The sequence below is a fragment of the Carassius auratus genome, chromosome 1 (genome assembly GCF_003368295.1).
Source record: "Carassius auratus strain Wakin chromosome 1, ASM336829v1, whole genome shotgun sequence".
Taxonomy (NCBI): Eukaryota; Metazoa; Chordata; class Actinopteri; order Cypriniformes; family Cyprinidae; genus Carassius; species Carassius auratus.
In genome coordinates, this window is record NC_039243.1 from 758,989 (window position 1) to 774,988 (window position 16,000).

At 38.2% G+C, this 16,000-nt stretch overlaps 1 protein-coding gene across 3 annotated transcripts in view; it reads right to left on the reverse strand.

Moving 5' to 3' along the window:
* LOC113111242 (cAMP-dependent protein kinase catalytic subunit PRKX-like) overlaps nucleotides 1-14,896 on the reverse strand; it is a 41,575-nt gene extending 26,679 nt beyond the window's left edge. For all 3 annotated transcript variants that reach the window (XR_003293306.1, XR_003293294.1, XM_026275878.1), the window contains exons 1-2: nucleotides 13,760-14,896; nucleotides 815-983 (exon numbers count right to left, since the gene is read on the reverse strand). Coding sequence is in view for 1 of the 3 variants with exons in the window: in XM_026275878.1 (XP_026131663.1) it covers nucleotides 815-983; nucleotides 13,760-13,922 (332 nt within the window). In the remaining 2 variants the exon portion in view is untranslated. The remainder of the gene's footprint in view (nucleotides 1-814; nucleotides 984-13,759) is intronic.
* Between the last annotated feature and the right edge of the window lie 1,104 nt (nucleotides 14,897-16,000).

Below are 16,000 nucleotides of genomic sequence, written 5' to 3' on the forward strand. Positions count from 1 at the left end.
TGCAGACAACGCTCGTGACCGTCAACCGAAGACAGGAAACGACCGCATCCAGAAGGACACGGACGAAACGGCATCTTGAAAAAGACGCGAATCGTCCGTGATTTGCTCTTTTAGAGAACTGTCTCTTTTAGCCGAAGCGCCCAGGGGAATCGCCGCTCGCAGGGACACCACTGTAACGCGCCGTCACACCGACCAGGAACAGCTCTACCAAAAACAAAGATGAATGGCTTTGTAGTGATCTTCTTCATCGACTACTCGGCTCCGAAGCAAAAATCTAATGAGTGGATGCACCTGTCGCCCTATTTATACCCGCTGGCACGGGGAGTGGCTCAGGTGTGTTAATCCACTTGCCAATTTCATTGGCGTTTTCTCTTAAAATCAGAGATGATTGGCCTCCCAAGTGAGACCCCCCCCATTTGTCGGTCGACATAACTCGTAGTGACCGACAGATAGGGAACTATATTTTTTGTATTTTCTTTTAGGTCTGCTAACCACTGGTATAGTATAGATTATTTCATTGATTCATTCATTGACATCTTTCAATGTGGACATCTCACCCATCCACAGAAAACCATTTACTTCACCATTGACAAATAAGGTGGATAGTTAAAAATATTTAATTAAAAAAAATTAAAAAAAGATAAAGAAAAAAATTAAAGATGATTATAGAAGGTCAAACAACATTTGATACATTGATATTTTTGGTTAAGTATGTTGAAATGTTTATACAGATCATAACTTATTGTATTTTTTTTTAATGAGATTCTCATTTCTGTTGTAGCCTATATGTTAATGATCTGTAGTGTTCACTTACAGTCTGACAAGGAAAGGATGGTTCACCTCCGTCAGAACCTCTTTCTCATTATGTACGTGTTGCTCCTGCTTCAGGCGAATCACATCTGGGATTTTCATTGCTTTCAGAGCAAAGAAACCTCTTGTCTTTTTATCCTTCACCAGAAAAACCCTTCCAAAGGTTCCTGTACCTGAAACAATAGGAAATATTGACTTAAGGAGAATGATTACAATCCAGAAACCCATGGGAAAACAATGGACACTAAAAATATGGACACTTAAAGGGTTAGTTTACCCCAAAATGACAATTCTGTCATTAATTACTCACTCTCTTGTTGATCCAAACCTGTAAGATCTTCGTTAATCTTCTGGAAAACGAATTAAGGTATTTTTATTTTTAATGGAATCTGACAGCTCTCTGACTCTTCCATAGACAGCAAGGGTACTACCACGATAATCGTCATCAAAATTATTCTGATATTATCGCTAATATTCAATATATACACAAGCTAAAAACGCTGGCGCCGATACAGGATGGCTGCTTCCGTGACGAGCTCTGCATATGTTTTTGTGTTTTTGTTAGTTTGTCCTGTCTTTAGTTATATTCCTGCCATCAGTTTCACCAGGGAAGAACTGCTGAACATTCGGCAGAACGCACCACAAGATGTTTTTCCGGATTTCAATTATTCAGATGTTTTAGTGAACGTTGTTATCGGAGGAGCGGCGGCGCTGATCAAGCGCTTCAGGACGCGCAGACGGGGGAAGCGAGAGGGAGCGCTCGTCAGACTCAGGAAGCGCGGATTTCGAACGCCGTTGCCTAGCATCCATCTGGCAAATCTCCGCTCTCTACCCAACAAAACGGACAAACTCCTTCTGCTCTCTCGGACAAATAAGGATTTCACACACTCTGCTGCTCTGTGTTTCACGGAAACCTGGCTGAATGACACCATACCGGACAGCGCGCTCCATCTGCCGGACTTTCAGCTGTTTAGAGCGGATCGTGAATCAGAATCTACTGGGAAATCGCGCGGCGGCGGGACATGCTTTTACATCAATGAACGGTGGTGTACAGATGTAACTGTGTTAAAGAAGACGTGCTGCTCAAATCTCGAAACACTCTTCATTAACTGCAAGCCATTCTATTCGCCGCGGGAGTTTCACTCGTTCATTCTGGTCAGTGTTTACATCCCTCCGCAAGCTCATGTGAGCTCAGCTTTACAGAAACTCGCTGAGCAGATCACAGAGATAGAACAACAACACCCGGACTCTGTTTTAATCATTCTCGGGGACTTTAATAAAGCCAATCTGTCCCGTGAACTGCCAAAATACAGACAGCATGTTACTTGTCCCACAAGAGACAGTAATATATTGGATCACTGTTACACCACAATAAAGGATGCATATCACTCTGTTCCACGAGCAGCTTTGGGACGTTCTGATCACCTTCTGGTTCATCTTATACCGTCCTACAGGCAGAAACTAAAATCAGCTAAACCTGTATCAAGGACTGTAAAAAGATGGATTAATGAAGCAGAGCAGGATTTACAATCTTGTTTTGACCTCACTGATTGGAGTGTTTTTGAAGCTGCTGCCACCGATCTGGATGAACTCACAGAGACCGTAACATCATATATCAGTTTCTGTGAGGATATGTGTATTCCTACAAAGACTCAACTAATTTACAATAATGACAAACCGTGGTTCACTGCAAAACTCAGACAGCTCCGTCAGGCCTAAGAAGATGCTTACGTGAAGGGGGACAATGTCTTGTATAAACAGGCTAAATACACACTGGAAAAAGAGATCAAAGTGGCAAAGAGGAATTATTCTGAAAAAATAAGGACTCAGTTCACTTCCAACGACTCCGCATCAGTGTGGAAAAGTCTAAAGAACATCACCAATTACAAGACACCACCCCCCAGCACTGTAGAGAATCAACGACTAGCAGACAATCTGAACGAGTTTTACTGCAGGTTTGAAAGAACACCCATCACCTGCCCTGAACGCCTCCCCACACAACCATTCACACCCTTCACAACTCCTGCAACCAGACCCAAATGCCTCTCCAAACAACCGTTCACACCATTAACAGCTCCTGCAACCCATCCTGAACACCTCTCCAATCAAGCACTCTCACCATTCACACCTCCTGCATCCCCCCTCTCAGGTGGGGCACCTGCAATTCAGATCAGCGAGGATGCGGTGCGCCAGGTCTTCCGGAAGCAGAAAAGGAAAAAAGCACCAGGCCCAGATTGTGTTACACCAGCCTGTCTGAAATCCTGTGCTGACCAGCTGGCTCCCATCTTCACACAGATCTTCAACAGATCGCTGGAGCTGTGCGAAGTCCCTTCATGCTTCAAACGTTCCACCATCATCCCCATCCCTAAGAAACCCAAAATTACAGGACTAAATGACTACAGGCCTGTGGCTCTAACGTCTGTAGTCATGAAGTCATTTGAAAAACTGGTGCTGGCCCACCTGAAGGACATCACTGGGCCCTTGCTGGATCCTCTTCAGTTTGCCTACAGAGCAAAAAAAAGGTCTGTGGACGATGCAGTAAACATCGGACTGCATTATGTTCTGCAACACCTAGACAGACCGGGGACTTATGTGAGGATCCTGTTTGTGGACTTCAGCTCGGCCTTCAACACGATCATCCCAAACCTCCTCCTGCCCAAACTAAATCAGCTCTCCGTGCCCACCTCCGTCTGTCAGTGGATCAACAGCTTCCTGACAGACAGGCAGCAGCTAGTGAGGCTGGGAAAATACACATCCAGCACCCGTACAATCAGCACCGGAGCTCCCCAGGGCTGCGTTCTCTCCCCACTGCTCTTCTCCCTGTACACTAATGATTGCACATCTAAGGACCTCTCTGTCAAGCTCCTGAAGTTTGCAGACGACACCACACTCATCGGCCTCATTCAGGACGGTGACGAGTCTGCTTACAGACAGGAGGTAAAAGAGCTGGCTGTCTGGTGCAGTCTCAACAACCTGGAGCTTAACACGCTCTAAACAGTGGAGATGATCGTGGACTTCAGGAGAGACCCCCCTGCACTCCCCCCACTCACCATCATGAACAGCACTGTGACTGCAGTGGAGTCATTCAGATTCCTGGGAACCACCATCTCTCAGGACCTGAAGTGGGACATTCACATTGACTCCATTGTGAAAAAGGCCCAGCAAAGGTTGTACTTCCTTCGCCAGCTGAGGAAGTTTAACCTGCCACAGGAGCTGCTGAAACAGTTCTACTCCACCATCATCGAATCCATCCTCTGCACTTCAGTAACTGTCTGGTTCAGCTCAGCTTCTAAATCTGACCTCAGAAGACTACAGAGGGTAGTCCGGACTGCTGAGCGAATCATAGGTTCAACCCTCCCATCTATTCAAGAACTGTACTTATCCAGAGTGAGAAAAAGGGCTGTCAAAATCACTCTGGACCCCTCACATCCAGCACACTCCCTCTTTGAACTGTTGCCATCTGGTCGACGCTACAGAGCACTGAACACCAGAACGACCAGACACAGGACCAGTTTCTTCCCTCAGGCAATCCATCTAATGAACAGCTGACAATAACTGCGAACACACTACACTTTATATTTATATACACATACACTTTATTTATCTAACACACATACTTAGTATACACTTAAATTTTGCACACAATATATATGTACATACATAACTCCATTTTGTAATATACCTACCTACAATACAATTGTAAATATAATTCATTCTGTCGCTGTCATTCTGTTGTACTGCGGAGCTTCTGTCACGAAAACAAATTCCTCGTATGTGTAAACATACCTGGCAATAAAGCTCATTCTGATTCTGATTCTGATTCTACACAAGTACGATCAATGGCGAGAGAAAGAACTCTCAAGCAGAAAGAGCAGGGCACCTTGAACCACCCACCAAATTACAGTCTACTCGGTCTCAACGGAGCGCTGTTACAAGCCTGACAGGTCAATACCAACATGAGACAACTCAACAGGCTATTTGGACCAATACATCCTATTATGTTCTTAGACTTCACACTAAATGCACTAAACTAGTCCTCAATTAAACCAAACATGAACTTGAAGAACTGACAGACATGCCCATGAATGTATATGCTAAGAACTAGTGAACTGTGCCGGTACTATTAGCACTCAGGTCAAGAGGCGGAAAAGCGGTGGAGTGGCAGTTTTTGGGTTTAAGGGGCATGACGTGGATGAAGGAGCCATGGGACACTGAAAAGAGGCTTGTGTTCTATTTGTTTAATTTGTTTGTTTTAATTAATTTGTTCTTGTGACCTGTGACAGAACAAACGCCCCTGATATTTAGATTGATGTTACCTATTTATTATTTTTAAAATACTAATTACTAAAAACATTTATTAATGAAGTTGCTGAAAAAAAAAAAACACATTATCTAATAACATTTTAAATTAGGTAAGAATCTATTTAACATAAATTGTAATTAACCTAGTACTGAGACTCATGGGTCTTCAGAGTACAGTAAAAAAACAAGTGTAAATGTCATAAGACAGTGTTAGATTGAAAGAAACAAGAAAAAAAAAGAAGCAAATTGATTAATGTTGTGCTAAAAAGCCGCAGAGCTCCGCTCTTTTTTTTTTAACAGGGTAGGTGGTTTCAGGCGACATATATTTCCTTGTTGTTGCACTGTGATTAGTTACGAGCTACGATACCGATGGGATAACTGACATGGAATGCTGGCATTTAACACATTTACCTCACACAAAAAATATTTGTTCAGAGACCACCGAGTTGACGTGGCTACACAAGCATGAAAGAAACAAATGCCTTAGCTGTCAGAAGGGAGGGAACGGGACTGGTAACATGTGAAGCAACACACTTGATGACACATTATTAGATCATGTTTCCTGCCTGTTACAGGGAAATCTTATTCAGCTGGCACCACATACAATACCTCAACTGATGACTCGATTAGATTGAAAAGCCTTCGTGTAAACCTCAATTGATTCGAATTAGCTCGATATGAATGATCAAAAATAGTCTATGCATCCCTGCCTCCGCTGAATTAATTTTATCCCCGGTGGGGATAAAAAACATACCTTGAACATGCTTTGAAGTGCCGATCTGAATCAAATTATTTGGGATACGTGATCTGATTGGAGCGCTTCGAAACAGTGAATCATATTTGGATGCAATGGTTTAACTGATTCAGAGTTTCAAAAAGGAAATTAAATAATTACAATGAATAGGCCTAACTTATTATTATTATCTTAAATAAATCATCTTTATGTCTGTTTTTGGGTTTTACAAATATTTAACCAATGAAAAGCATTCAAAAGAGCTTGTGAGTAAACCTCATAATGCCATTGGAAACCTCGTAACTCCAGTCAGGAGACAGATGTCTGCCCATTCATGATGCAAGTGTAAATAAAGAACTGATGTTTGAATAGGTACAGTGTTTTCTGTAGTCAAGAAACACTGTTTATGAAGGCTGATTTATTTATTTATTGTTTGAAGAGTGGAGAAAAGCTATGTTTTATATATTGAGTTCATAGGGATTCATCTTTTAGGCCATACCATGACATTTTGGCAAAAGTATAAAAAAAAAAAAAAAAAAAAAAAAAACCTGAGCACCCATATAGCTACAATAAACTTTATAACATGTAAGAAAATGTAATGCCGTCATTTGCTGGTCAACAATTTATGATCATAAAGCTCTATAAAAGTGTCTGATCATACACTGAACAAAAATTATAAATTCAAAACTTTGTCCCTGTTTTTCATAAGCTTAACTCACAGATCAAAGACTGTTTCTATGTAGTCAACAGGCCTATTTCTCTCAAATATTGTTTACAAATCTGTCTAAATCTGTGTTAGTGAGCACTTCATCTTTGCAGAGATAATCCATCCACCTCACAGGTGTGGGATATCAAGATGCTGATTAGACAGCATGATTATTGCTCAGGTTTGCCTTAGGCTGGCCGCAATAAAAGGCCACTCTAAAAATAATAATAATTGAATAAATACTTGTATAAAATTAATGTTTTATATATTTTTTAAACATACAAATAAATGTTGTATAAATGCAGTGATACTTTTAATTATGACTAAACCACCAATAGGTGGCGGCAAATTATTGTTTTAATGAGGAAGTCATTTAGTCATTTAGTGTATTTGCTAAATTTGTCTAAGCAGTACACATCAAAACAAAGAATAAAAACTAGTGGTGGGCCGTTATCGGGCGATAAAAAAAATATCGCCGTTAATCTATTCTCAGAGTTGGGTTGGGAGCTGGGTCTATACTAAGGAAGCTATGATGACTTTCACCTTGATATTTTATATAACTGACTGGCTGAGGCCAGCCTAAAAAGATGCTCAGGACAGTTGACGGGCCACTGCTGTGCATCGTCATGAAAGCTTATCTTTCTCACTTGTTGTTAAGCCGTACCGCTTGTCGATTTAAACATTACAGCATCCAAAAACAATACGCGGAAAAGCTGAACAGAGTAGCGCGTGCCGTTAGGTGCGCACGACAGAGAAAGCCGCGTATCACGGACAGCAACACTGAACTGAGCTCTCTTCTGCGAAATTCACCTCGAAGTTCCTCCTGCACCCGAACGAACAAATGCAAATCGCAGTTTGAACAAACAAAAAGATGTGAAAGAGCCCAATTCAACACCACGGTGTTCTGGTGTTCAGGGCTCACGCAGAGAAAGGCGTCTCAAAACACTAGAACATCGAATTTGCTTATTTTTGCTCTTGTGCCGACAAATACATACAAAATATGTCAAAATATCCACCTTGGAAATTATGCTTGAAAAAACTGTCAGTTATTTCTTAAGTGAAAGTAAACAGTTGGGGGAAAAATGGGATGTGTATTATATTGGATGCGTTCATCGTCTCTTAAAGTGACCACGCCTAATTTAGCTACTGGCTGCTGTAATGTTAATCCAAGAAAATGAAAATGAAAATCACTCACTGCTCTTGACCAAAAATTATTCAGACACCAGATATAATTTTTGATATATATAGCAAAACTGTAATAATGTGATAAATGAAGGTGTCTGAATAAATGTAGGTTTGATTGTATATTTCGTTTTTACATTGAAGACTATCCAGTGCTATTATTTGGTTTCTGTACCTTGACACCTACAAACTTGAAAAAAAAAAAAAAAACTTAAACATTGGTGTGAAACAGGAGTAATGTTGTTTTTCACCTTGTGCAATGTGGAATTAGTTTACAGCTTTTTCAAGCACTTTGTGATGCATTTTGGAAACAGGAGATGAGCCCATTTTCTAATGCACCACCTAGCTTGATAAACCCCTTCTCAAAGACTTACTGTTTGTCAATTTTATTTGGGTAACACATATTCTGAATGCCTTCGGCAGAATTCGAATGAGCCATTTTAATCTAGATTAATTTCAAGATCACAGTGAGATTAATCTAGATTAAAAAAATTAATCTATGCCCACCTCTAATAAAAACGCAGTACATACCAGGGCCCAGTTCCCCGATAACGCTCACTCAGCAGAAGACCTCGAAAGATATATCTTACCAAAGTTTTTTATGTTCTTAAGTGTGTTCCCCGAAGTGTCCCTTAGGAAGCTTCTTAGCATGCTGCCTCTTACGTCCGACGTTACAAGAGCGCTGTCCAAAGTGAGGGTGCTGAATTAGTTGGCATCGATTGCTCAGGAATATTCTGTATATCAGTATTGATATACTGTTTAAAGCGGTATTGATTGCCATTGGTTAATGTTTTCAATAAAAAGCAACCTATCTACAATGAACAGAGAGAGAGTTAGATACAGAATATGCTGGGGAAGCAACGTAATAAAGGGCACCAAGCTTCTCGTCAGAGGAACTTGAAGTCTTGCTGGACCTTGCTACCAGGTCAGAGATCACACCCCTGTGGTCCACTATAACCTGCACGTTTATGGCCGCGTATCCCAATCGCGATATGTAGCCTACGCCTGATCAATCACTGATGGACTGGCGATAGGGAAGAGTGTGCCATCCACCAGGATGTAATCCCCGGCATTGCGCAGAAGGGCGTTGGGAATCGTTGTCATTTAGAAATGAGATTGAGAGGGTGTCTGAATCGAGATTGCGATCTTTTAACGATTAATCGTGCAGCTCTAGCATACAGTGTCACAAACAGAATGAGACGATCCACCAGAAAAAAAGAATGAATGAAAGATAGGTAAAAGATAGTATATTTGAATATATTTGACGCACCAGTCAGCTGATGGAGGCGGAACTTATAGCGATCGCCTTTTTCTTTTTTTGTCTTATTTTTCAACAGTTTTTAAATATGTGAGAGTGTGTTTTATGTTGAATGTGAATATATCTGCATGATTACCATCTGTTTGAGTGCAAATCAGCCCAAATCAGCTCGCTATTACTTTATTTAGATCATGGCTATCAAAGTGAACGTGTCTATATGAATAGAGAGAGTGGATTATTTACTTTGGCGCATTTGTGTTATTACCATCTGTATAAGTGGCCATCAGCATATCAGCACTTATTTGCATTGTAATTCATTGTAAATGCTGCATTTCTAGCAATCTCAGGATTTTCTGTAATTGGAATACAAAGTTAAATCTTTTTTTATTTTTCTTATTATTCTTACTCAAATTATTCTTATTGTATTTTTCTAGTGCTGAAATAAATCACTTATATGATGTCTAAGTTTCTGTCTAGTGTTTAAACTATGCAGCGGTATGTTTGATGACTAAATAGTTTGTAGAAGCCTTCAATACAGTTTGTAAATATTTTTTCATGATATCTTATTCAGATTTTAAATAGAAACTCATGAGACATGTGCCTTTCAACCCATTACTTTTCTAGATTGCTCCAGGACTGATTTCATGTATTGTTATATCAAAAAAAAATATATATAAGTGTGGTAAAAAAATAAATAAAAAAAAATCAAGGCACTTCAGTGTCTATAACTTTTAATATTTTCGAGCATTATCAAATCTGGTTGATAAAAATTAAAGTCACAAGTAAAGCATGAAAGACACCAAAATTATGTTTGTAACACACTAAAGTAGGAAACTGTCACAATTATAAGTTTGGTAGAGCACTTTCAGCTGTGAGTCCCCCAGGGGGTGCTGGCTAACAGGTTAAAGGTAGGCTCGACTATAAAATGTAGAAAAGGACAATACATAAACAATAATAATAAGATAAAGTTAAATTTTAGGCTATTTATTATAAGCTTAAACTTAAACTTAGAATATTAAATAGTGAGAACGTTCAATATTAAGTTTGGCAGTGGCACACATATTTGTTATCCAGAAGGCTAAATAAATAAATGAAATAAAATATGCTCCATGTAGTGATTTTGATAATGTTTTGTTGTAATCTTTGTTATTTTCAGTTGTGTTAAGTTACTATTACAGTGATCAGTGTTCTTTGGTGAAATCTTTTTTAAATTCCAATGAGTATACAAGTTGTTTTGGTGTATAGAAATAACTCTATATCACCTTTTCTGTCTGCTGAACAAACATACTCTTAAAAACTGATGGGTTAGAAGAACTACCAACATTTTTCATCTCTTTTCTGTAACGTGAATTCTTAGTATATCTTGAAATACAAGCTCTTTGAACTTGGAACCACAGGTAAAAAAAAAAATAAAAAAAAAAACCTTAACTGATTGAGTTTATGTTTGATGAAAGCATAACCGAAAATTTTATGTTAAGCTGATTCTTTTTTTTCTTTTTTTTTTTTAAATAAGTTGTATAAAAAAGGATTTGAATATAGTTGTCTCAAGTTTCTAAGTTCTCTCATCTTCTGATTTCTTTACAATGTAAACTAACAGCAAAAAAAGCTTCAAAGGAACTGGACAGCACCTGGCTAATCCTCACTGTTGCCAGACTGCACTGGCTTGCAAACAGGAATCCAGCATGACAATCATTTTCTCGTGAAATTGTAACCTGGGGGGACTGATATGGAGTACCAATGTACTGTTTACAGTGTATGGTATGGAAGACTGTTTCTGCTTTAGAATCAAACAAATAAACAAAAAGGTAAATATGAGCTAAAGTTTAACCCTAAGATGGTCTTCGGGGTCTTTTTGACCCAAAATGAATAAACCAGTCATAATAAAGTTATCTTGCAACAAACTGCCTCTCAGCCAACAAAATTTCAGCTGAACAGACTTTACCTATTTCTATTCCAGTCCAGCATCAGCTCTGGTCACGGTGAAGTTCGTTGTAGCTCATCTTTGTTTTGTTTTTTGACCGAGAACCGAGTGTCAATTACAGAAAAAAAAAAAAAAAGGAACAAGGAAAATCTTTATCAACTGTCACCAAAATACACTGTGACAACAGCAAACACCATAAAAACAAAAACAAACCATGCTGACACATGCAAAATGCCTGTGTTGCACATTCAGACTTGACCGGTTTTTTTTTTTGCCTAGACTTCAGCTGCTTTCCTCCTCACCCTGAGGCTCTTAAACAATGAGCTGCCCTTTCAGTTTCATACAGTCTAGCTAAAATAGGTAGATATCACCAGAAATACTAATAAAAGGCCTTAGAAGGAATGGCAGGACTAAAATTAGATCAGTTCGAGATGTACGTGACACGGCTGTCATCTCATCTATGACGTAATATCACTGGTGAAGTTAGTGCAGACTAGACTGATGTAGGCTGTTCTCTTAGTCATGATGTTTGTTTCTTTAAGTAGTACTCCTTTAAGCTTCTGCCTGAAATCACGTGGTCCAAATCAGAACCGGGAAGCACTTGGTGTTTAGAAAGGAGCAGAAGAGAAGGTGTGTAATGAAAATAATGAAGATGTGTTAGATGTGTGAGTGAAGTAAGATAGTGAGGTCATCAGGGGCGTAAGGAACAAGAAGAACAAAGAAGAAGAAGAAGAAGAAGAAGAAGAAGAAGAAGAAATGTACATGATATTGCATTTTCTCATTGGCTTAAGTTTTAAAGACTAACATAAATTGCAAATCAGTAGTATATTACAAGGAAATTTTGCATTACAATTTGCATTACCTTTAAAAATTCTGCACAGTGCACACTGGTCTATAAAATGTAGGCTAGAAAAAAACATTGTGAGCTGAATTCTGAAGAGTAAAAACAGTAATATTGTGAAATATATTACTGTTAATATATTTTTAAAAGTCATTTATAAATGTAATTTTCAGCTGCCATTAAACCTCCATGTCACATGTTCATTCAGAACTCGTTCTAATAAGCTGATGTTTGCTCAACATTTTTCTTATTATTGATGTTGAAAACACTTGTGCTGCTTTATATTTTTGGGGGAAAATTTGTGAGAAATTTTGCAAGATTATCTAATTAATACAAGATTCAAAAGAACAATTCATTTGAAATAGAAATCATCTGTAAAATTATCAATGTCTTATCTGTCACCTTAGATTAATTGAATGTGTTCTTGACTAATAAAAGTACTGTATTAATTTATTTCCTTTATGTTTCAATTAGACTCTTTCCTTCATTATGATATCGACATCAATTTGAATTTTAATACAGAATCATGAAAACATGTTCATTGAAGAGGTGTTTTCAAGCCTTAGTCAATGCAAATGAAAACTAGGCTAAGAGCAATTGACATACAGTCTGTTCAATATGTTTAACTGTTGCATACTTGGGTTTTGAGCATTCAGCTGATCCATGTGACATTTTTTTTTAAATATAATATAAATATATATAGTTTTTTCATACATCCTGGGCCCAGTTGCATAAAACGTTTAGACTAGACTAGATTTTCAAGTCATCTAATATTGTTTTTCTTTAATACTGGTCATAAGTATATATATATATATATATATATATATATATATATATATATATATATATATATATATATATTATTTATTTAATTTTTTTTTTTTGGTTGCATAAAAATAGATTAATCTGAGTTAAAAAATTATATAAATAAAATAAAATAAAAGAAAGTACAAAAATAAGACTGATAACCCCTTGGCTAACTGCTAGCTGGTCAGGCTAGTATCTGCTGTGCACAAGCATCTGATAGACACCTTTAAGTTGTCAGTTGTACATAAATTCTAAATCATAAACATTTTAAAGATGTTTTCTAAATGTCTACATGATATCTGAAAGGAAACGTCCTATAGGCGTATTGCAGATGAGCAAACACTCAAAAAAATAGCTACGTCTTGCAGATGTAAATGTGAACGTCAAATAGACGTCTCCATGATGTGACATCATGTGTGCTATCAGGAAAGGCAGTGTCTTAACACAGAGGCTAAGTTTAAGCAACTGGCCCATGGTGTTGTGAAAATAAGCCCTTAACTTACTGTATGTCTATCCGTTACAGCCATTTTAATTTGTAAAACGTTAATGCCATTCACCCTTTCAAAATATATATGTAGGGAGACACTCCTGATAAAATGTAATAGTTTTACTCAGCAGTTTGTTTGTGTTGTTTACCTTTGCTTTGGAGGTTTCTGACCCTCACTTCAAAACGGCAGCTGAAACGAGCCTAATGTTGGTTTTTATGAATGGCCTCAGCTGAATATAAAATAAGCTCAGCCCATTACTACATCTAAGGAATTCCCAGGGCAACTTAATATGCTTCTATACAGCTCTAGCTTGTCTCTTTGTATAGGTGAGTGGTGAACGATTTCACCAAGTACAACATGTTCCTGGATCAACATCCTTGCTGATCCTGGAACATTTCAATCAACCAATCAGAACTGAGATCTGGCTTTTCAGGAAATGTCAGTTTTAGGTTTAAAATCAGGGTTAGATGCTTCTACATCCTTGTATATCAGCAATCATTCACACTGATTTTAGGAATACGTGGGTAAGGTTTAGTTTAGGGGTAGGAATTGGGTTAAGTCTGTATTTTTGAACAGCAATGTTGATCCTGGATCAACAAAAGATGCTGATCCAGGATCAAGTCTTACTTGGCAAAATCACAGAGAGAATATGAAAACAATATGGGAAATATATGCTTGCTGACTAAAATGTGTTTTGATTTGCTAACTTACCAACAGTGGCAATAGTGTCCAGGTCATCTAGTGTGTAGGTCCTGTTGGTGGTCAGGGATGCGGCCGCTGCGGATACCGTGGGACTGCCTGCGTCTGTCCTGCCACTATCCCGACCAGAACGGCTTTCATTATGTAGTCCAGCTTTACCTTTAGTTGCTGCCATCTTCTTCTGTATGATTTTCTAAATCTAGCCACATTAATGGCCACTTCTAGGTATCAAGTCCAGAATTTCCGCTTTTGGAAAACGCTCTATTGATAACACACACATTGATCTGTTTCGGTCAAGTTAACATATCCTTTGTTCGCACAAACCAGCCTGTGACCCTCTGCTTTTCATCGCCTGGTAGCCAGACAATTACCAGGACTGTAAAGACTAGTAAACCGGTCGTTAAAATGTAAATTGTACTTTCTTTTATTCTGCACTTTATCACGGACGTCCCTGTCACAACTAACGATACGTTAACAAAGACAGGAGCGCAGCGGACAAGATTCAAACTTCAGTCTTACGAATCCAGGAGGTTATCCAGACGAGGAGCGCGGATACGGCACAGACACTGGTTGATAGTCGCTCAATGTAAACTGCCGGATATATGAGACATTTAAATTATTTACTACCCCCTTTCGACCCCATCAAAGAAACCTGAACCCATTTCTCCTTCAAAACATCGTTCAGCGGCAAGGAAGCAGAGAAACGCTTGAAAACTGACAGGCAACGCCGTCAACCAATCATATGCAGAGCGGTTGCTGCAATGTCCAATCGAACGTAAGAAAAGGCGGGACACTTCCTGATTGACAGCTCGAGTGTACGTATTTCCACTGTGGTTTGTAGCACATGTAGACACAACGTAGACGTTACCACGCCTTGGGTAGGCTACTAATTCGAGATGGGTCGATACGTACATGACTATTTCGGGGGAGGAGGACACGTTGTAGCACGAGTCTTTAGTCTTTCAGATAAGATGTAGGCCATTTATTAATTCAATGTTACTAAAATGTTTTCTTGAACATGTCATAAAAGCACATGTTCGCTAATGAAAAATACAGCTAGAAAGCTGAAATTAGATAGGCGCAGCAGTCCTCCATTAGAGCCCTTTGTTTAAAGCAGTGATGGCAGATTAACACATATTAAAGACTTGCAGTAGGCTACCCTTTAGATCTATCTATCTATCTATCTATCTATCTATCTATCTATCTATCTATCTATAGTAATTGTATGTAAACTTAAAATTCACAATTTGTTTAAATGGAAGAGAAATATTAAAACATGTCAAATGTGTGATGGTGGGAAGTTGTATATGTAACAGTGTGTGCAAATGAACAAGCAGGTGTGAATGTACAGTTTGCATTTAACACATTTGTACAAAATGTACAAATTTTGTAAAAAAATTGTACTGTATAAAAATTTTATTTTATTGTATGGACTTTCCTCAGTAAATGTTTCAATAGTGTGGAAATCTGTATCTAAAATGCTCTGTGTGACACTGACATTCTTGTATAGTATAGAAAGCAGTCTGTCAAAAAAAATAAAAAAAATAAAAATAAATGAATAAAAAAATTGCATTTAACAAATATGCTCAAGACCGTAAGAAAAGTCGAAAACATGCAGACAAAACTTGAAACCCACACGCATGGCCAGACTGGCTCACACATTTACTGTTATGGACTCACTGACCCATCTGTAAACGTTAAGTGTTTGTCTATTTATGAACTGTACCCTCTGACCAGCCTAGGGAGGTGATCTAAACTACTTTCCAGGCACCCATATAAACTTTCTCCTTAGACTTTTAAAAATGTGCTTTTTAAAAATGACAGTTGTTATTGTTACATGAAACAAGCACCTCACTGACTTTTTTCACCTGTATCCCTTTTTGTGTTAGAGGCACCAATGTAATAGCATTAAATATGTTACATATTAAATATAAAAATATGGTCGTGCAGAATAAAGCATTAATATATGCTTTAAGTACTAATAAAGAGTCAATATGCTAGTAATATACATGCTAATAAGCAAGTAGTTAATAGTGAGAATTGGTCCTTAAAACAAACTGTTACCGATATACTCTTAGTCTTACCTGACATAAAATTAAAAGAAAGAAGTAAAGATATTAACATGATTAAAAAAAAAAAAAGTTTAGCAAAACATTAACATTTAGCTGTGTCTCATTTTTTGTATACAATATTATATGATCACATCATGGTTTGTAGCAAACATGAAGATGATGAAAGATCAAAAGTAACAGC